General features: G+C 45.7%; 1 protein-coding gene across 3 annotated transcripts in view; it reads right to left on the reverse strand.

Moving 5' to 3' along the window:
* The window catches only part of Lpar3 (lysophosphatidic acid receptor 3), a 63,008-nt gene that overhangs the window by 34,650 nt on the left and 4,854 nt on the right, over positions 1–23,504 (reverse strand). For 2 of the 3 annotated variants that reach the window (XM_085677596.2, XM_048453650.3), the window contains exon 2: positions 7,768–8,524. In XM_085677596.2, the coding sequence (XP_085533722.1) occupies positions 7,768–8,503 (736 nt within the window). In that variant the 5' untranslated portion in view covers positions 8,504–8,524. Of the gene's footprint in view, positions 1–7,767; positions 8,525–17,743; positions 17,846–23,504 lie in introns of those variants that run through there. The other variant, XM_085677595.2, reaches the window with a different exon arrangement.

Genomic DNA, 23,504 nt, shown 5'->3' on the forward strand with positions numbered 1-23,504 from the left:
CAGAATAAATCCTTCCCCATAACTACTTTTTGTCAGGCGTTTGGTCACACTCATAAGAAAATGAACAAACACAGGAGGGGACAAATCCAGCAACATCGTTGGGGCAGCAGCAAAGGGGCAACTGGATCTTGGCACTCATTCATTTCTAGCCTGCCTGAGAACAACAGTCTCCCTCAGCCCACAGAGTCCCATTGTACATCCTGAAGCACATGGGTCACTTGTTCTTAGAGACTTCAAGACTAAGTCTAAACACCCCTAAACTCTACTAAGCGTTGGTGCCTTGACGGCTCCACTCTGAACAGATTTAGTCATGTGCCGTCTAATACGATTCCCTGCACACGGATAAGAGAGAAAGGCCCTGAAAGGCAGCGGTCTGTCCACTTCACAAGGCGATGCTGTAGCATGTTTTCATTGGGGTATCACAATGTTTTATTCATGAACTTCACAATGAAATGAAGTATTAATGCAAATGCCCTCTGTCAGAGGTAGGAGTCATGGCAGAATCTGGTCTAGGGGGCAAAAGTCATCACAGAAATCAATAAAGTTTGTGGTGACCACAGCAGACGCTCCATCTCCAGAGACAGATGGTGCCATTTACCAGCTGCCAGGCACCCACTGCAAAGGAGCCCAGTCAGCTTCCTTGTCACTGCCTGTCCACATGGCAGAATCTCACAAACCTCTGGGCTCTGTCTCTAGGGTACCTGGTGGCATTTCTGGGGATAAGAGGACATTCTGCTTGAATATGGGATGAAACCCTCCTGAGTTAAACTAAGGTCTAGGAAGTAGAGCTAATGTTTCCTTGGTACTTGCTACGCGTTGAGCATTAACCTAGATGTGTGATAAGTAGTGTCTCTTTAACCTTTAAACCCTCGCCATATCAAAGGTGCTGTCTCTGTCCTACAAATAGAACAGTTTGAAAGCCACAAAGCCAGGATTTAAATCTGATCCCCCCCCCCACAGGCTCCTAAATCCTTCCTCTTGCCATCTACTGGGCTAAGTATGGGGTTAAAAAACTATGGATCTGTTAGATCCCAGGAGGGGGTCAGAGCCACTCCTGTGACACTTGCTCCAACTCTGGTTGGAGCATCTGTACTGAGTTTTGAAAGGTAAATGAATTAGCATCTTAAGTGCTTAGAGCACACAAATCTCACTGGAGGAGGCTGTCAATCACTGCTCCTTTCTCTCCTTCCTGGGATGCAACCCTCCCTCACTGGGTTTGCCTTCAGCTCCTCCATCCTGTTGGAATTAACTGTGAAATGGCCTCCAGAGGGCTCAGATGTTTAAACATCTGTGCTTCAGTGGGTGGCACAAATTCAGGAGGTTTGGTGTGCTAGGGAAGTGGAGCCTTGCTTCAGGAAGTGGTTGTCTAGGGGGACGCAGGCTTTGAGGCCTACAGCTGGCCTGCTGTCTTCGGTCTGCGCCCTTGCTCCTCAGAGCAAGCAGCCTGACACTTCTGCCACCACAGCCTCAGGCCACTCCTGCCACCACATCTCCCTCACCACAGCAGACTGCACCCCACCCCAAACCACGAATCCTTCCTCATACCACTCCTTCTCAGGTATGTGGGCGCACCCACAAGAAAACTGAGAATGCCCCCCTTTTGGCTGCTGCCTGCTTTGCAGGCATCTTGGCCACAGCCGCTGGGGGCCAAGCTGGATCTGAGCAAACCTGGATGTTTCTTTGAGGTCCAGGTTTCCAAAAGCCACTCAACTTCCCCAAAGTTAGATTTCCCCATTTGTTCATTCTGTCAAAATCTAAAGTAGTGTCTCCCCAGAAACAAAGGAGGGTCTAGCACCAATCTCTCTGTAAGATGGTTGAAAGAAAGAAAGAAGAAAATGTCTAGCTCCATGTTGTAATTACCACAAGCCTTTGCAACAGCCCTTAGCAATTATTTATATATATAATTTATAAATATATATACATATATATGTGTGTATATGTACATACACACATGCACACACATATCAATGCTTTTTGGCAGAGAGAGACAGAGCGAGAAGAGATGGGGGGACAGAAAGCGAGAGAAACCATCTCTTCGATCTTAAGGCCTTAGCTTTTGAAATATTCCTGACCATAACCAAAAAATAAAAATGAATTCACCTTAGATAAGACTCCAGCACATGTAATACACACAAAACAAAGATTAGCACATGGCACTTAAACCTATTCAGTACAATGTGTGCTGGTGTTTCTTTTTATTGGGCATTGTTTTTTTTATAATGTATTGATTTGAGGTTTCATCACAGTATCTCCCTCTTCCTTTAGTGTCTGATAGCCAGTCAACTTTGGTCTGGAAAAGAAAACTAGAGAAGAATCCATAAACTTGGTTTGCACTCTGCTCTGCTTAGCGTGATGAAGTTTCACCCCTGTCGCACATGGGACACAGCTGTCCAGCAGATTCATACTGCATACGTCTACCTTCCATTAGTTACTTGGCATGGAGCTTAAGGATCACCCCAGCTGCCCTGGTGTCACTGCGGTCCTAGCTGAGTAATCCTTATATTACTCAGCAATGACTCCAAAGGGCAAACTCCTTCGCTGGCAGTTTGGATATGAAAAAGAGAAGCCATAAAAATGTTATTTTAAGGAAAAAAGAGAAAAAGAAAATCCTATATGTTGAAGTTGCTGAGTTTTGATTAGTTGCCACTGTCAATCTAATTTATAAATTTGGTACGATTAAGTTTGGTATATACTATCTTGGCATACCCTCATGGGTAGCTGTGGAGTACATTAATGGATCACAACCCACAGCTTAAGCACTCCATAGAACAGGAAGCCTCATGGAGGACTTTAAAATCATAGGTTCACAAATCCCCTTCACCTTTGTTTTGTAAGACATTGCAAAATAGAAGAAATTCAGCTGGCTTCTGATCCCTGTGTCCACAGATGACATGGCATATTGTTGGACAATAAACATGGTTTTGTGTATACGTTCGGTGACAACAGCGGATTAGGTTTATTGAGAAGTAGGATTTCAAAACTGCATCTTAGGCAGGGTGTGGCGCTCTTTGGAAGGAGAGATCATATGTCTCCCATGTCTTTTCAGTGAGTACCCGAAAGTGACTTCCTCCATGGACATGTGCCGCTGAGATATGAACAGGATGCTGACATGCCTCTCCAATCATGAGGATTCAGAACTCCCAGCACCACCATCACCACCACCCTCAAAAGCTGTTGATCCTCGATCCTGCTCTGTGAGCTTTTCATGGCCAACTGAAAGGACAGCCGACTTTTCTGGCTCACCGTGGAACTTGGTCTATGATAGGAAAGCAAGCATCTGTGGTGCTGGGCCTTCCTTGTGTGCTAGGCTTTGGGTATTTCTAACATCACTTTTAAAAAAAGATTATGTTTTTAAATCTATTTACTTAATTTTATGTGCATTGAATGTTTTACCTGCATGCATTTATGTGCACTATGCTTACACCTGGTGAGTTGGGCATTCAGAAGAGGGCATCTGATCCCTGAACTGGAGTTGTGGATGGTTGTGAGCCACCATGTGGGTAATGGGAATCAAACCTGGTCCTCTGTAAGAACAAGGGTGCTCAACCATTCAGCAACTCTTCAGCATCCTCAGCACTGTTGACCATCACTTTTGATTGTGCTGTTTCTCATCCTTAGGGCATCTTCTTCTGCCCACATGAGTTCTTCCTTCCCTTCTAGACTATATCCTAGATTTTCTAAGACCCTCTTCCTCCAAACTCTCCTCCCTGGAAGTGAGACAAAGTTCACTGAATTTGTTCAGCCACTTGCCTCCTTGAAACTGTTTATGAATATTTATGGACTGACTTTCTAACATTTCTAAGAAACTTTGGGGCTTAATCCAACATAGTGGATATTCCCTCCTTAACAAGGTTTAACATTTTTTATTGCAATACCCAAATCACATAGCTACTTGTCTGATCTTCTGAGAACCAGTGGTTGCAATGATGGCAGGCCCCAGAAGTGCTGATTCTCCTATAGTCCACCATCTGAGAGATATTTGTTTTGGACAACAGAATTTTTGCATGAGGAGAGCACCTGGATGCTTCCTCTCTAAGATATTGGGAGATGCTCTCGTGGAAAAGAATCTGCATTTTGACACAGTTAATCTACATAAGTCTGTGTTGGCTACTGCCCTGCAGGAGTCTGATTCATTTATTGTTCCGGCACACACACACACACCACACACCTTCCTTTTTTTTTTTTTTTTTGGCTAATTAGATCTTGTAAAGAATTTAAAGGCAATCAATTCAATACCAAATGGGGAGATTTTACTTCCCCAAAAGATGAATCAGTGTGCTTCAGATCACTTTACAGAAAACTTTCAAAACACTTGGGGTCAGACCCCAAATCTCTGTCATTATAGACATTGGAAGGCAGACATCTTAAGACAACACCTTCACCACCTACCTCTTCAGTTTCATTTCCCCTTCTCAGACTTCCTGTCTTCCACCAAATCCCTCTGTCTCACCGCCAGAGAATTTCCCCAGATCCTCAGCACCAAAATCTCTCCTTGTCACTAACCAGTTCCGCGGTGCTTCTGCCTCTGAATCCACGACTTCTCTCATCTTTCTGGGCGATTTCACTGCTTATGGTGGTTTTTCTCTTAGCCCACAACACACCTGTCGGAACCACACACATCCCTTATTTTAAACTCTCCCATAACTGTAGCAAACGCACGCAGGAGAGTGAAGCCTGTGATGGTAACTAATGCAAAGACCTGCTTTTTTCCCAGCTGGGGGGACAGAAGCCCTTCCTACCTCTTGCTGTGTGCTACAGAGGATGTGCTGAGGGAGAAGGTATTGTTTCCTGCAGATAAGTAATTCCTGAAGACATACGGCCACGCAGATAATTATCTCTACAAACCGAGCAGGAGGAATATCCCAGCTCATTGAGGTGCCTGTTTAGGCTAACCTTCAGTCTTTACTGGGAGAATCAAGAACCCATAAAGTTCAGGGGGAAATAACCATAAATGCAAGCTTGTCTTTGCAACCTGCTAAGGGGACAGTGAGGTGGTCAAGAAGAAGGCTGGACACCACACACACACACACACACACACACACACACACACACACACACACAGGGCTTGGGAGTTTGTTTTGTAGGTAAATGCTTTCCCTGCATGATTGAAGCCACAGAATTTATGTTAAAAGTAGGACATGGCGGAATACATTTGTAACCCTAGTGCTCAGGAGACAGAAATAGCTGGATTCCTAAGGCTTGTCGGTCAGTCACTTAACCTAACTGGTGAGCTCCAGGCCAGTGAAAGATTGTCACACAAAACAAAACCAGCATTATTTGTCATAGCCAGAACCTGGAAACAACCTAAATGCTCCTTGATTGAAGAATGGATAAAGAAAATGTGGTACATTACACAATGGAGTACTACCCAGTGGACAAAAAATAATGACATCTTGAAATTTGCAGACAAACGAATAGATCTAGATAACATTATATTGAGTAAGGTAACCCAGACCCAGAAAGACAAATACAATATATACTCATTCATAAGTGACTTTTAGACACAAAACAAAGAAAAGCCAACCTACAATTCACAACCCCAGATAACCTAGACAACAATGAGGACCCTAAGAGAAATACACAAGGATCTAATCTACATGGGAAGTAGAAAAAGTCAAGATCTCCTGAGTAAATTGGAAGTGTGAGGATCATGGGAGAGGGTAGAAGGAGAGTGGGGAGGAAGGGAGGAGAGTGGAGAAAAATATATAGCTCAATAAAAGCAATAAAATAAATAAATAGATAAATAAATAAATAAGAATCTAAAAAAAAAACCAGAAAGCATTTGAGGAATATCACCTGAGGTTAGCCTCTGACTACATACACACACACACACACACACACACACACACACACAGAGATAGATACACACACAGACAGAGACACAGACACATACACAGTCTCTCTCTAAACGAATAAGAACTCATTACCATAGACCCTGACAAGACCTTGGCTTGCCACCAACAAATAAATGATTTAGGACACGTTGCTCAAACCCTATGCTTGGTTTCTCTACCCGGTCATGGCAGGATAATTGAAGCACCTGATAATCCTCATTAAAAAAAATAGCTAAATAATTAACTAAATAAATAAATAAATAAATAAAACCTAGGGCACTATTTGGTGTATATTGGGCACTATACAAATTTTATTTTATTTTTTTTATTTTTCAGACAGGGTTTCTCTGTAGCTTTGAGCCTGTCCTGGAACTAGCTCTTGTAGACCAGACTGGCCTTGTGTTCACAGAGATCCGCCTGCCTCTGTCTCCTGAGTTCTTGGATTAAAGAAGTGCATCACCACTACCTGGCTATAAATATTTATTAAATATGCCCTTGGTTTGAACCATCTTGCTTGTTGTCTGTTGACTCCAAGTCCTAGAGACAAGGTGGTGGTGTGGCTTCCATCCACACCGCATACATTCTGTGTTTTCCAACATGGCCAAAATGTTCCAAAATCTGAAATAATTTTCTTTTCCAGTGTAAACCACAGGGAGTTTGAAACCCTTCTGTTCCTAAGTGTTTTGTACCAAGGAACCTCCATCTGGAGTCTGTTTCATTGGCTGTCTTCTCTTGCCTTCCAGGCTGCCAGGATTTCTCAGGTCCTTCCTGGGACCTCCCTCCTGGCCATCCCTTATGGAGGTGCCTCCCCTAAATCCTCCTCTCCACCACCTTACATCCACTTTCATGGTGGAGTGGTCAGGTGGCTTTAGGACCATTTCTTCCTGTAGAGTTTCTCAAATGTTTACAAGACCAGAACAAAAGCCCTAATCACTGTCCTGTGAGCACAGGACCTCCACTCTACTTGAGTATCTGCAAGGATCTTAAACTGAACTTGTCTGACTCTGCCCTCCTGACACTCCCAACAGCACCTCCTCTTCGGTCTTCCTTGTCTTTGTTAATAATATTCCACACACACACACACCCCGTACCTCTCATCAACATTAACACACATTTTATCGCATCCTCACCCGCCCCGTACCTCTCATCAACATTAACACACATTTTACCGCATCCTCTCACACAGCTTCTTTCTCAGAAAGGGCATCACTCTCTGCTCAGGCTGGGATTGAACTCTCTGCTATCCTCCTGCCTCAGTCACCTAAGTAGTAGGTTTCTAGTTCTGAGCCTGGAAAGTGCCCTCAACTCTCTTTAAGGAGCATTGAGGATCCGGCCATCACTTCCACCGTACTCTGGCTTCTGTGGACGCTCCCAAGTCCCAGGATGCCCCCTTATGCAGCTTTCACCTCTGCTCTCATCCCACGCCAGCATCCTCCTGCAGCAGTATCTGGTCCAGACCCTTCCAGTTGCTTGTCACCTCACTCAGAAACACAGACGTCCTTACAATTGCATGGCCCTACATAATCTGAGGGTGCCGCCTCGTCTGCTGGCTATCTGACCTCATGTCCTCCCATTCCCATTCTTCATCCATCTGGTGACATGTCTCAGATCAGGCTGTCCCTTCCTTACTTTCGCAACTCTGCTCCAAAGCACGCGGGCCCTCACATGCCTTTTAAAACTACAAGTTATACCTGTATGGCATCTATTCTGCTTCCTTGCTACATTTTTTTAGTGAAAGCCTGGTCTTCTAGGTCCTGGTGGTGCTGTTTGCCCTATCAAAACATGTACTTTCTCACTATATTATGCTCTGTGAGTGGGAATTTACATCTTAACTCTGCTGCCTTCTGGCTGCACAGGGAGTACCTTGCACACAGGGGGCACTCAGCAGCCGTTTGCAGCTTGAATGGGAACACTGGCTCATGGCTCCTCTTACCTAAGACAGTCATCACCGTCTTCATTAGCTTCATGGGAGCCCTTCGGCGGCTCATGGAGCCACTCATGTGTGGAGACAACACGTTGGTTTTCCTCTTGACGTACATGTAAATGCGCACATATACCACCACCATGATGAAGAAGGCCAGGAGGTTTGACACGGCCCAGAAAATGAGGTAACTCCTGCTGTAAATGGGGGCCAGAGAAGAGCAGGCAGAGATGTTGCAGAGGCAATTCCAGCCCAATGTGGGGACCGCCCCCATGAAGATGGCAATGGCCCACACCAACAGGATGAGCAGCGTCACCCTCTTTTTGGTCAAGTTGCTATGCACCCGCATCCTCATGATTGACATGTGTCTTTCCACCGCTATCACCAGCAAATTGGCCAGAGAGGCTGTCAGGCTGGCGTCCAGGAGTCCCTGCCGGAGAAACCAGCGGTTGACAGTCAAGGTTTTCGACACTGGGCCCGTGTTGAACATCAGGAACACATAGGCGATACCCGCGAAGAAGTCCGCAGCCGCTAAGTTAGCCAGCAGGTAGTAGAAGGGAAAGTGGAACTTCCTGTTCGTGATCACGGCTGCAATGACCAGGGAGTTAGAGAAAAATATGAAGAGGCAGAAAAATGTCCCCACACACAACACGATCAGAAGCCTCGTCCCCGTCCACTCGTCGACAGTGTCCGTGTTGCTCCGGTTGTAGAAGAACTCCATCCGTTTGTCATAGTGACACTCATTCATCGTGGAGAAGAGCCGCACATCCTAGGAAGGAACGGAAAGAAGACAAGCATCACTCTCGGTGAAATCTCCAGCTAAGCCACCCGCGGACACCATGGCACCCCTCCTCCGGATACTCCTGTATCAGTCCGGTCACTCCTGGCCTCCCACCACAGGGCACTGCTTGCATGCAAATTATCTCCCAGAATCAGCCAAAAGTTCATGGAGGGAGTGCCTTTTGTTATCTTTTATTCCCACCAGCACCCAGGGGCTCTGTCTGCTCACAACAGGTGACTGAATGTCTGGCTCATAAATGAATGGGCGATCACGAGGGCATCAATACGTCAAATGTGCTGTCTTACAATTTCCACTCTGGACTAGTGATAGCAGCAACACAGCACCAATCATCAATGAATGTTTTCTGCAGGTAGCGTCCAGGCCATTTCTTATTTATGAGTTCTGTTCAGTAATCAAAAGCAGGCTTATAGTGCCAGGCATAGTCTTGCCAAGGTAGTAGTATTGAATTACTCTTTCAGGGCCAAATGCTTTCTCCAAGAGATCAATTTCTACACCTCCAACTCCAGTCTTGATCGGTCAGCATCATTTAGTTTCAGGCTACAGTTATCACTTATTAAGCATACGGTGTAGGAAGGGAGACTTTGGTCTGAACACCCCCGCTCCTCTCGTTCATTTCTTCCTCCTAGTCACCCATTCCGATGGGACCTATGTGATTATGCATGCTGGGTTTTCCATCCCCACCCCTTCAGGTCAGTCTCTTTCCCAGGAGACTCTCCAACCCACAGGCGATTGAGGACAAGGCCTTTGCAGGCCATTGACATCCAGGGTCTGTGTGTAGCCATTCAGCCCAATGCTAAGTGAAGGCAAGTCCTCAGGACTTGTGTGAAACGGGATTCCAAACTGTGGCACCAGGCTTTCGGGGATGACACTGGTCCCTTTTAATATAAGACTGAGGATAAAACTCAAAAACCAGTGGAGTTGAAGCCAAGATTCTAACTTCTGGCTGGAAGGGCTGTCCGACCCCTCATGGAAAACAAGGCTGGGATTTTTTTCATTGGGGCACAGGCTCAGCAGACCTAAGAGTTCAACTGCCCACCTTTCGGGAAAAAGTCTGTGTAACAGGGAAAGATGGAGAAGGAATCCAAGCTTTAAAACTTCCTGTGGATGCTGAATCGGATACCAGACCAGAGTAGAGATTACGAGCCTAGACAGCGATTTTAAGTAGTATAAAGCACTTAGTCTTATTTATCTTAGTCTGCTTCTCAATTTATATTTCAATCATGGAAAGATATCTTAAAGTGAATTAAATATTTGTTCTGTCATTGTTGAGATAGAATGTTCATTTGATATACTTAAACCAATCTTATCATTTCAACAGCTTTTTAACATCCTGTTCTATGTCCTACTTTTAACCAGTTCCTAGATTCGGACACTGAGGTTCTTTCCAGTGTCTGACCTTCATAAGCATTAATCTTTATATACACAGCCAGCTATAGGAATAATTCGTGGTTTTCAGAATAAGGTAGAGGATATCAATGTGTCAGGTTTCTGACAGATCCTGTCAAACTCCTCGAAAGTGACTGTATGTCTAAGTCTACCATTGCCATAGGAAGGTTTAATAGAAAATATTAATTAGTGGAATTCACTTAAATATCCAAGAAAAAAAGTAAGAGTTCAACGATGCTCAAATTATGTAAAGATTCAAGATAATCTGAGAAACTCATGCAGCCATGGTCTGCCTGGGACTTTCCAAACCAGTCTGGACACTCACTGTGGAGGCAGTGTTACTCTGCCCTCACCACCAGACCTCCATCCCGGGAAAGATCGTCTCGGTTCTCCTCAGTCACTCTACCACGTGAGGACACCACAGCGGAGCTCCATGTTTAAAGCAGGGACTCAGCCTTCCCCAACACCGAATCTGATGGGGCCTCGATCTCGGGTCTTGGACTTGCTAACTCCAGAACTACGAGACATAAACCCTATGAATACACACGTAGTTCAAGTTCTTTTGGTCGTAGCCACAGGAATTGACCCAAATGCCACGTGAGAAGTTTTAATGATACAATTAAACTGTTTCCTTTCACTAATTAAAAATGATTTGCATATTTTGTTTGGCTATATACTCTAGATAGCTAAGAAAGACATTTTTCTAATTGAAATGTAATATTACTTTGGAGTGATTTATTAGAAATATTATGTAGAATGTTAGAATTTAGATGTTTTTAAAGTTTGCTTCTTATTTTTTAAGGCGATGTTAAGATTTTTAGATTAGGTTGTTACATTTGGTCAACTCTGTGCTTCTGTGAGGCACTACTAAAGCCTACGTGAGTAGTACTTCAAAAATCTTCAAATTCTACTTTTCTTCCATAAAAACTAAGTTGTAAATTCCTATAATTACATAGTTCTCTTACCCTCCTGCACAAGATTCTACAACTGTGAGAAACAGAACGAGAGGAACACAGTTCCTTCCGGGAATTAGTTTAAAGCAAGCAAGCAAGCAAACAAACAAACAAACAGCAACAACAGAACACGAGATAAACTATCAAGCAGTAAGTGCAAATCGTGCCATGGAGTTGTGCAGCCCTGGCTGACCTGGAACTCACGCTGTAGACCAGGCTGACCTCAGACTCAGATCTGCCTGCTTCTGCCTCCCAAGTGCTATGATTAAAGGTGTGCCCCACCACTGCCCAGACTTTAAAGGCAACACAAGTTCACAAATTCTGTGTCCATATTCCTTTCCGTTGTACATCCATCGCTCTGCAAAATCAGCTTAAGACTCAAAGGTAAAGCCTGGGAGACCTGCGTGTGCACAGTTGACCCTTGCCAGCTCAGCTCACTTGAGGGTTTTCCATGGAGAACAAACTTTAGGTGATTTTTTTTCTTTTTATTTTACTGTTTTTATTGAGCTGTATATTTTTCTCCCCTTTTCTCCCTTCCTCTCTGCTCCCTCTCTGTCCTCTCCCATGGTCCCCATGCTCCCAATTTACTCAGGAGATCTTGCCTTTTTTCTACTTCCCATGTAGATTACATCCATGCATGTCTCTCTTAGGGTCCTCTTTGTTGTCTTAGTTCTCTGAGATTGTGAATTGTATGCTGGTTTTCTTTGCTTTATGTCTAAAAGCCACTTATGAGTGAGTACATGTGATATTTGACTTTCTAGATCTGGGTTACCTTGCTCAATATGATGTTTGCCTAAAAACTTTACCAGCCCCCTAAGACTTTCCACGCTGACAGCTGATGCAGCTGGACGCAACCTTCACCAATTCACCCATGATACTTCCTGCCACCTCACCCTGTCTTCTACATTTGCTGCCAAGCATGCCGATGGTTCCCAGGGCAGACTGACCATATGTTATTGTAGTTTCTAAGCTGGAAATCACCAAAAATCCTAGCCAGTTTATAACTAATGGCAAAGGCTGCATTTCTTGACCTCTCTCAGCCCTTACCACATAAGTCTGTGATTTCGGAAACATTAATAAGTCATTTCACACCTACGCTAAAGTGTTCTCTGCAAGATACCGCTGACCAGTTTAACTTGCCGTCACCTTCATACGTGAGGGCCATGCTTCGGCACTTGCACAGATACCCTGTAGCCCAGCCAATGCCGGGCTTCTCTTCCATGTTGATGTAGAAACACTGGCCTCCAACAGAGCAGGGACCTGTCTTTCATGCTCCTCCCAAGAGTGGTGGATCTGGTAAATTTTGGTGACCTTTGTCCTCTGCGATGCCCCACTCCCCTCAAATGAAAAGTCTGGAGTTAAGCAGCTTCGCCGACTTACACAACAGACACTGCGAGTTTCATCACTTATTAACCACGTGTTCTCAGGGAGTTAATATCTCCACTCTAGTCTGATTTAATTACTAATATTAAGTGGGCACCCCAGGCCAAGTGCCTGATTAAGCATTTTACATGGATCGCTTCATTTCATCTCCCCAACCATGATGCATGGCCATTTTGCAGAAGAGGAAACGCCAGTGCCTGCGACTGTCACAGGCGGAGAGGCAGCTGACTGGATGTGCAGGGCTGTACCATAGACCCAGTCTATATTGTTCCTCCTTAGGCAAAGGCAACACCAGGCAGAATGGTGGGTTCTCGTTAGATGCTTGGTAACAGCCACATTCCTAGAAAAGAGCTGATTTCATCAAATCACATTCAAAGAGATTCAAAGAGTGTCCCCAGAGTATGGGGGCACTATGGACACTCTAAACAGCCTTCTTTTAAAATGGCCTGAGGTGGGGTATAAAGGATCTTTTCTCTTCCTGAAAACACACGTTCGGCTTTTACAGTACACGGGGCGCAGAACAGTCGCACTGACGATGCTGGCTGCCTCTTGTCTCTGCCATATCTCAGCTGATGTTTGTTTTTTATACCAAAGGTTTTCGTGGGTTTAGCAGTTCTGACCCAGACATGGAAGATGCTAAACTTTGGAGGGATGACCGCAACTTCGAACTTCAGTAATGTAAGACTTCAGAAAATGGTGGTTTGGAAATTCTATATGTGGAATCCAAATGAAAACTTCAGGAGCGAGGCTCTCATTTAGATCCTCCCCAGCTTGTGTCTCCAAAGGGGGAAAAAAAAGATAATTAGGCAACTTGGAATGTGGAAACAATTATGAAAATGAAGCCACCAGAAAACCACTCACACAGCTTTTATTTCGAGCTTTGTTTTCGGAGACAAGTTGTTGCCCGGCTGTTCAGTAATGTGCCCCTTCCAGAAGGAAACCGTGCAGAGAAGAGGTGGTGCTGTCTGGGTTTTCTCTCCCTATGGTCCACAAACAGAGCAACTCTCTGCCAGTTAGAATCTGACCAGGTGGGAGCTGAATCGCAGTTAAGTTGCTGACTTAGGAAGGCCTGCATAGGTCAGCATGCTTGGTCACTGAATTCAATAATTCATGTTAATGGCAAATCAGGACTGTAAGAACGATCTAAACACAGCTATGCTTCCTGGAATTCTCGTTAGCCAGTGCCATCTAAGCCTCCGCACCTTCTATCCCATCTCGACAACCACCGCTTCCCCTACACACTCCTAGGAGTTATTCCTCTACCCCATTCCCGTGCAGACGTCTCTTCATCATGCCCCTCTTCCTCATAGCTCTCTAAGGGGAAACAGCCAAAGTGCTGCACTCGGACCACTTAGCCTGCGCTGTGGTTAGCAGCCTTTCTCGGCATCTGACCATCTAGTTCAGGGTCTGGGTGCTCTCTCCAGCGAGAAGGCGCATTTAGGAAGGTATGCATTTCACGGTGCCATGACACACCCCTGGGCCCTGGGAGAATGCCAAACACATGGTCTCCATAGACGCTTATTAAATACAGACCTGAGCGAAGAACCTTCTAACCACGCTGACCCTTCCCACTTGCGTCCCCCGTGTCTATGCTCTCTAATTTGAGTTTCACAACTCATTCATTTCCCTGGCGTGACTTGGCACCATCTCCTGCTGGCAGAGGTGTGAGGATGGTGTCTGCTGCACTAGACTGGGGCTTCACCAGGGCAGACAAGTCCGGGTGGTCTGAGGGGCAACCCCACCACAGAGGCGCCCTGTGAGGGCAGACCTCAGAAAGGAGGGTCCTCTTGGGACGTAACTTCAAAAGAGAAAGAGCCAGTGGTCAAAGCTGGACGAATCCAAGTCACAACACAAAGTCAGGTGGAATTACAGTCCAATGTACACTATGCATATTTGGGGCTGGGTCCCTGGATGAAATAGTCAGTTGGAATGAAGAGAAGGATCTCCCTAGCAGACAGTCCATTGTTAGGAAGGGAAGCTCGACTCTCAGTCCTTGAGCTGCTACCTGGTGACCTCCTTTCAAAGGCTTCCTGTCCAAATGCAGACACAGACATGGAGAAAGCAGTGACTCTTCAGCTGATATTACTTCAATCAGATGACCAAATTCAATGTCAGCAGGCTGAAGCCCTGTTGATTGTCTAACTCCTGAAACCATGTGTTAAAAATAACAATTTACTCTGTGATCTCCTGAAACAACCCCACATTCTGCTAACCATATAAAAACACACACACAACAGTAACAACAACAATAATTTAAAAAAAAAAAACAGCAGAAAAATCCCAACCAAAGGAAACACTGTACCATGGTCACAGGTTAGAAGCTTAGTTACTGGATAGAATGTACATCCTAAGGGCTGAGGAAAGCTGAGGAAAACAAGCATTTCAGTAGTAACAATATATCCGTGTCAGTTCACTAACTATAACATGCTAACATGCGGACTGTGTGGATTTAGGATTTAACAAGGGCAGCTACTGTGTAGCGGGGCATGAACGAGGAAGTTTACTGTGCGCTCCAGTTGTCTGCAAATCTAAAACTGTGCTACACCTAAGCATCTTTTAAATTAGAAACGAGGGGTAGGTTGCCAACCCCATTGCATTTACGATAACTTCAAAATAAATTGAAAGCATCTGCTTTACCCTCGCCAGGGTAAAATAAACAGGGAAGTAGCAATTTGCACCAGCTTGCACATAGCTGATCTTGTTGGGAATGGGACAGTTGATGCCAGCAATAACCAGAGATAGAGCTGGTGTGTGTTTACTTCCGGGATGCTGGCCTCGCTATAGACGTCCCGTCTTTTCTCTCCAGAAAGCTGAACCCTCACCTCTGTTATTAGGAATGAATCTTCAACTGGGACACCTAGAATGATTATGAAGCAGAGCCTGTGTTCCTCACCAGCAGTTACCCACCCCCACCCCCACCATCTTCTGCACAGGCAGTAAGGTTCCCAGGGAGGGGCCAAGCAGAGGACCAGCAAATGCTCACTTGGTGTGACTGGGAAAATCCCCAATAAAATGAGAAACTGGTGCTACAGGGAATGACTCAGTAGAGTACTTGCAAACATAGAGCTTGATTCCCAGAACTCGTGTATTAATAAAAATGTCAGGTGTAGTGGTCCATGCTTGTAATCCCAGTGCTGGGGAGGAGGAGTGAAAGGTCCCTGGTACTCACTGGCCACCCAGCCTGGCTTCATGAGTTAGCTCCAGGCTAACAAAACACCCTGTCTCCCTAAAGAGGTAGAGAACATTCCTAAGGATGACGCTGGAATTTATCCTGTGGCCTTCGCATGTGCTCCCCACCTCCTGCCCTCCCCTCCCCTCCCCCAGAAATTGACCTTGCCACGTCATCACTAACTGGGAGATGGTGGCATCCAGGACAAACTGCGTGCCAGGCTTAGCAGAATAAACAGGCTATGTGTTAGAGCAGATCGCGGAGAGAGCCCTTGAGGCAAGGAGGGCAGCATGAGACACGTCAGCCAGGTCACCTCCCGCCACCGCTCCCTGGGGAGTGGGTGGACTTCCAGCGTGTGGTCTACACCACAGCTCCTATCCTCGGACTTGTTTAATAAACAGCTGTAATCAAAGTATTGTTTCCCGGATGTTCCTGATGGCTGGGGACTGTCTTAAGCCCCTTGATTAAACAGGAAGGCAGCAGTGGAAACACAGTAGAAAGAGAATAACACACGGATTTTATGTGATCAACAGATTCCCTGACTTTGTTTATCCAGATGTAAAGTAAATCTTTAATTGTGTTTACTTCGTTATAGAATTGTAATTCAGGCCTAATTCATCAAGGTCGCAGGGGGAGATATGTTTTGACCTTTGACCCTCATTAAAAATGCTAGTCAGTTGTTTAAATTTAGTGTTATTTATGTGTAGCTCCTATGGTAATCTTTAAATCACCGTGTGATCATATTTCAGTAGTTTCACTGTTCAAAGGAGCGAGAATACAAAAATGAAAATGTAGATAGTCATATGAAAGAAAATACATTTCTTGACTAAAATTTTGTCCATTAAAAATTTTTGAAAAGTTTCACGTTGCTGCCTTAAACACTTCCCATGAGAGGGCAGTTATATTTCTTCATAGTATAAAATCTGCAACAGGAAAATGTGTGGTCCACACGTTTTTGTTGTTGTCTGTCTGTGTACCACGTGCCCTCCTGTGGCCTGTCTCTAGTCCCCAGAAGGGTCTTCTGGAGTCCCTTACCCTGCAGGGCTTGTCCTAAACCATCTCCCACAGTGCCCAGCGTCAGGTCCCTGGTGGTCGGCCGTGATTCCCCCTTATGTCTGCAGTGCTTATCTACCCGAATTCAACCTCAGTCTCTGCATAGGAAGGAACATGCCAGACCCATGCCCTGCAGTGGGGAACAGTTCTGACTGATGCTTCAGAGATCCCAAAGATCGGCCAGGAAGTGAACTCATCCCTGATGGGGAAGCCCTGTCCCACATCCTGCTTGCCTCTTGTTTCCATGTCATGCTGGTCTGGCAATAAGGCACTGTCTGGACAGTAGGAGATAGGAGGGAGGAGGTCATGTTGATTTCCTGATACCCTTTTCCCAGGTTGATGTGGGGGTGCTGGTTCAGCTACTATCGGGCAGCCCTCTCGTGGGACAGCTTTGTCTTCTCCTTCCTCTTGGCTGGTGCCTGAGTTGGGAGTGTTAACTACCCCCTTGCTGTTTCTGATTCAGAAGTCTCCTATCACTTCTTGTGAATCCTATGACTCAATTCCCTGCCAATTGCTTCTTTGAATGTTATTACTACTTTGCTGTGTGTGTGTGTGTGTGTGTGTGTGTGTGTGCGCGCACACACACACACATACATATGGAGGCTGATGGACAACCTCAAGAGTCATCCTCAGAAACACCATCTACCTCCCTTAAGGGAAGCTCTCTTATTGGTCTGGAGCTTACTAATAAAGCTGGGGAAGGGTGGCCAATGAGTCCCAAGGGTCCCCTGCGTCTGCCTCCCTGGTGCTGGGCCAGCTCTGGGATCTCAAGGGCATGCCCCTATGTACAGCACTTTCCTGTGGAGTCTTGAGGCAGAACGCACATCCTCACGCTTGTGAGGCACACTCCTTTACTGAGTGCACCATCTCTACAGCCCCAAGGGCTGATTCTCCTAAAGTGGCTTTTAGTTTCCAGATTCAGACTCCCTCTTATTCCTTTATGTTTTCCCTCACTGGGGCCCGCACTGAACACGGAAGCAAGAAAATAGTCCTAGGTAGCCATGAATACAGCCATGGGCTAGAGTCCATTATAGGGGAAATACATACAGAAGTTAAGAATAAATACTTTAAAATGGTTACAGCAATTTGGCAATGCCAAGATAAAACTGCAGGAAGAGCGGAACGGTCTCGGAAAATTCACTGGTCTTCAGCAGAAATGCTTTCTCTCCTTTACTCTTTTTAATGTATGCAATGGTGCCTGAACCCAGTGCCTTGCAAATGCCAGGCAAGCATGTTACTTACTCTTGGCAAGCGGATTTGAAATGTCCCAGGGAACGGCACAGAAACAAAAAGAAAGGCCGCCTTGAGTCCAAACGCACAGCGCACAGCACAGCGGTACTGAATGGCCTTGAACAAGACAGAAAGATAAACCTCTGTTTTATTGAATTCTCTGCACTTGAGACATCCTTGCCTGTGGCTCCAGATGAGGGTTAGAAAGAACCAGAGCTTGAGGGAGTACCGGCTGCTCCTTGTGGCTTTTAGTAATGTACTTCTGGAGGGAGACCATCTCAGGGGAGACGTGTCTGCTTGTAAGCAAAAGCAGAAAGGACTAGAAACTGTCTAGAAACCGAGGACCTCGGAGCATCGGAAAACTTAGCTGCTTCTCCCACCTCAACGAGCCAGATTCTCATGAAGTACTTGTGGTCCATCCCCAAGGCCTCTTAGGTGCTCCAGCGGGATGAGAGTCGGGGTGCATCCCCCCACCCATGTCTGCATCTCAGAAAACCTTAAAGTTCATACAGATAGGAGGGTGGGAGAGAAGGGGTGAGCACCAGAGCCAGAAAACAGGAACGCTTGAGAACTTGATCCAGAATGGAATTCTCGTGTGGGAACTAGCATATGGAATCCACTAGAAGCAAAAGGAACACAGGGAATCGCATGGGCAAGGAAGCCATGGCTCGACCTGAAAAGGCTCAAGTCTGTCCTCTGTCGTGGGCCCCACATTCCCCGACACTCACTGGAGAGGGCCTCACACAGAGCATCACATCTCCACAGTTTCACTGTTCACTCCCCTGCTGGGAGATCTCATCATTCCTACTCAGTATGTGCAGGCCTGTCACTGCTACCTTTCCCTGAGCATTCTGAGTTAGAATGGAGTTTCTCCCATTTCTTCTCCTCCATGGTACGGCAGTTCTTCAGCCAAAACAAGAAAGGGAAGATAGCATTTTAGCATATTAGAAACAGATTAGAAATGGGGTAGCCAGTGCTACAGCCTACACAATGCATCAGGGTAGGATGCTGAAGACCACCTACTGAACCTGCACCAGAGGTGGCATCCTCCCTCCAGAAATGGCTCTGTCCAAGCAACACCTACTGGTAGGCCACCTCTTTCTTCTCTAAATTTGACATGATCTATAACCTATAATCTATAATTGCAGGGTTACTAGCAGGACTGAATCAAATCAATGCTTCCAGTACGCAGCACAAAAGTACACCCCCAAGAAGATCAGGGCTTGCAAGCCTCCTGAAAGTTCAATGCACTACAGAACTGCAATTCTGGGATTTTAATGGTGTGTGATCTAACGCCTTGATTTAAGGAGGAATTATGACAAAGCCATCCTGTAACTATACTAAAATGGCAACAGTCCAGGGAAGACATGGCCCTGCCCGAGTGCAACTCAGGGTCACAGGATCCGGGCTCCACTCTTCCAAGGCCCCAACACAGCAGAAAGGAAGAGAGGCAGGGAGGATAGGGGACTCAGGTCCAGGGTGACCTACGCTGAGTTGTGATGAGAGGGCACCACACTTTGTGGGAGGAACTAAAACCTCTCCTCTGGATCAGAACACTCTGTGCTGCCTCGGTACCTCTGTTCAGAACCCCATCCAGAGCAATCAGGCAAGAGAAAGCCACGAAAGCATCGAGATCGGAAAGAAGGAAGTAAAACCGCCTTTGTTCACAGATGATATGCTCTTTTGTGTGGAGAACACTCCTGATTCAAAGAGTCTCAGCACGAATAAAGTAATTCTGTCAGATTGCAAAATAGAAGTCAAACACACAAAGCCAATTCTATGTCTGTGCACTCACAATGAGCAATCCACAGTAGAAATTAAGAAAGCAATTACATTTATAATATCATCAAAATGGAGCAAAACACCAACCAAGTCATAGGCTCAACCAGGGACACAAAAGACTTGTACACAGAAGACTATAGAACACTGATAACAGAAATTAAAACATTAAAAATGGGGGGGAACCTCACATTCATGGATCAGAGACTTGAAATTGCTAAAACATTCCAGACTACTCAAAGTGATCTACAGATCCAATACAAGGGAAAAAAAACCGTGGAACTAATGAAATTGTTAAATGTCTAAGAGATCTTTCTGATTTCAAACCATACTACAAAGCTACAGTAACTAAAATGGTATAGCACTGCCACAATACAACTGTATTGACCAACGGACCAGAAGAGGGAGTCTAGAAATATGCGCATGTATAAGCAGTTAGCTGATTTTGAGAGTGATGAGAACACAGGGTGGGAAAAGGGCGTCTCTTTAACGTAAGAACTATCCACATTGCCAATGAGTCTGGCCTGAGGAACTAGTCAGCCTCTTATCAATTAGAAAACCACCCAGTTTCTTCGTGCCTTAATCGGCCCATCTGGAAAATGGAGACAGTAGGAAAACCTTCCTCCCAAGATTACTGGGAGAGTCGATGCGTTTAGAGCATTTCAGACACTGCTGCTTTGATTACTGCTGTCATCAGCAGGACCTGTGCAAGGCTACAGAACCTCTCGACACTCAGTTTCTATGGTTACAAGAGGGAGACAACACGGAGCATAGGCTGTGGGGTGAAGTGAAGCCACAGTGTTCCCTTCTAGGTCTAAGAAAATTCAGAGTGGAGTGATGCTCAGGCTGGCTGTAGAGGTGAGGGGTGGGTCCAAGAGGGAGGAATCTGCTTCCTCTGATGAGGCTGGCCCTCAGAACAGCCACCCTAAGCCCAAGTCTTTTCTCCTCCCCACTTCCTCCAGAGGCCAGTTGATACTTTCTCCCCACCACAGAGTTCCAGGTGACTCTGAGAGAGGGAACTCTGTAGAGGTTTAGCCTTTTGTCTGCAGACAGTTCCAAACTTACAGGGAGCCAACTTAGGATTTACTTTTGCTTTGTGATGATGCAAAAGAGATGCCCCTTCCATGGAAAATACTTCAAATTCTGAATTTTGATTTTTTTCCCCTAGACTATGTAGTGTGACGGCCTCTCCCAATGCCAGGCAGTTCCCACGGCTTCCATTTGTCTTTAAAATCTATACTCTAGTGCACTTTGTGTCCCTGAGAGATGGTGCATGGTGGGTGGGACATATCAAAGGAATTCCATCCTGTGATACTCCCCAGGTACTTCTGCGTTATCGAGGCACAGAAGCCAAGCGTTTGCTGACCCATTCTGTCACGGCAGTGGAATATCAGAATACCTCGCCCAGTTTACAGTGACTTCCCATTTCTTCACCTCTGGTCACACGGGGAGGTGGCAGTGCAGAGGGAACTGACTACAAGTGGGGTGCTAATTCATCCTAACCAGCTCCCTACTTTCTGGCCCAAGGCTCTTTTCACTGCGCTAACCCTCAAAGTCTCTTCTTTTAGTCAATTTTCTGCTCAGATGGGAAAAGGAATACACAGACTGATCTCTATAATGAGGACATGGCCTTCCACAAGCTTTTACCGATTTCCCCAAGAAATAAGATCTGACTGTGATTTAAAGTACCAATGACCTATAAATGCATCTCTCCTTCAAATTGTTGGCTAACGTTGATGGGGTAAATAGCTCCTGTGGCAAAGCGGAAATGTCAAAATCAAATAAAACACGTTGTCAGAAACAACAGTAATCAGCTTCCCTGCTTCTGAGCACACTCGGAAGAGAAGCAGCTCAGTCTGCATCTGTCCGGTCGAACAAATGATTAACTTTTCCAAGGCTGGAGACTTCTGTTATCTGAGGAGGCTAAACCAAGGCAGAAGTGAATGGGGACAGACCTGCAGACAGCCTGGGGACAGACCTGCAGACAGCCGGTGGGAATGTAACTTTCTGGTTTCTTGGACTTTCCTCCTGGTTAGTCCTGGGACCTGCACTTGTAGATCTGTGTGCAGGTGGTGTGCAGATTCCACTGGACTCCAAGAGACCACCCACACACCAATTCTCCTCCCTGCCCGGTTCAAGCTTCCCACTATTCAGAATGAACAGGAAAGTGGGAGAGAGAGAACGAGAAAGAAATCCAAAGTCATTCATACGGCTGTACAATTGCCTTAGAGAGCTTGTGATGCAGAGCAGCAGGATCCAGCGAGGGATGATTCAGTCCTCCTCCCAGAGGACCCTGGAGGTATCTAGAGACATTGGCAGTGAAGGGAGATGCAGCATCACAAGGCACACAGGCCGTGAACAGAGCATGGCTTCGGTGGGCAGCCATGGAGCAATGAACTGAACAGAAGAATCTGAAGCTGATACAGAGATTCAGAATTGTAGGAACAGGAAAGGGATGAACATGGAGTCGTCAGGGAGGGGAGCTTCATGGCAGGGAAACTGGTTACTCTGAGCAAACAAGAAGAAATACTCATGATAGCAGGAATTGACTCTCCGGTTTCCAGAGAAGCTTTGCACCCACACAGAGGGAAGAGAAAAGAGTCTCCCTGGGTGCAGCATTAGAACTGTCATTTTATAGTGCAAGGTCTAACTCTGAGAAAAGTGTGTGTGTGTGTGTGTGTGTGTGTGTGTGTGTGTGTGTTTACTTCCCAGTTCCATCTTCTGAGATCTGTAGAAACAATCATACCAAGGCAACAACGGGGCATGTGAGCTTCCTATATGCTAATGTCTTCAGACTGTTCTCACAGTGTACACTACATCGCTAGACATAGTCACCTCGACATAAATGGGTTTATGCCTTCCCATTTCCATGCCCTTCCACCCGATAGTGTACTACTGAGGGCTGTTCTTAATAATATGGAATGTGTAGTGGCAAATTGCCAAGAAGGCAGATTTTAGGTACTTTTCACAAGCACACACACACACATACACACACAACTATATGAGGTGGAAGTATGTGAGTTTGCTTAACTGTAGAGATCATTTCATGATATATATGGGTACTGAGGTAAGTATATCAAAACACCACTTCAAACCCCCTATATATACACAGTTTTAAAAGGAGAAAATGACATTACGTACTCAGAAAGGATGTATTCATTTAGAGAAAGTACAAGATGAGCCTAAAACATATTGTGCCAAAAAAAAAAGACAGAGAAGAAAAGGGAAGGAAGACTCAAGAAATGGTAAGACACAAGAGCAAGCATCACAGACTCTCCAGTGAGTACAATCTGAGCATCAACAGAAGCACAGACAGAAGATTTCAGCATATTAAATACAAAGGGAGCCTCATGAGTGTTTCCTGCTTAATGGAGCGCAGCGTGAAAGAAGGTACATTCTTCCTCACTGGGGAACGCCAGCTTACCCACGGAGGAGTGTGGAAACAAAACATCACCCCTGGCAACCTTCACAGACATGGGTGACTCTTACAGAAGTCACCTGTGCCCGTCAGCTCTCACAGTGGAGGGTCAGTGAGGAACAGCCCATTAACACAGAATCCAAACTCAAAAGTAAAAACACAGCGATTTCAGGTGGGGCAGCCTGGCAGATACTAGGATGACAAAGTGATCAAGGTTTCTATCCCAGAGACAGGATGGGATGGCTGTACGTACCCTTGCTGTGAGAAACTGAGAATGGAGTTTTATTCTGCAATATTTTGGCTGGTAGTCAAGACTTGAGTTTCAAAGGGAGGACAAGGGATTGCCTTAAAGTTTCATTCATAAAACGTGATCACCCCTTCTACTAAGACTGCATATTTGCTTGAGAAGTCTTTGGGCAAATCTGCATGCTTATTCAGGGCTGTTTGACCTCTGACCCAGCCCTGCCACTGGCCAAGCCATCCCTTTATAACTCCGCAAGTCAGCACATTGCTGAGTCAAAGCCAAGACTTGGAGACCCTCCCTCCCCCAGCCTAGTGTCCCAGGAACAACAAAAA

The sequence above is a fragment of the Myodes glareolus genome, chromosome 17 (assembly GCF_982192425.1).
Source record: "Myodes glareolus chromosome 17, mMyoGla1.1, whole genome shotgun sequence".
NCBI lineage: Eukaryota > Metazoa > Chordata > Mammalia > Rodentia > Cricetidae > Myodes > Myodes glareolus.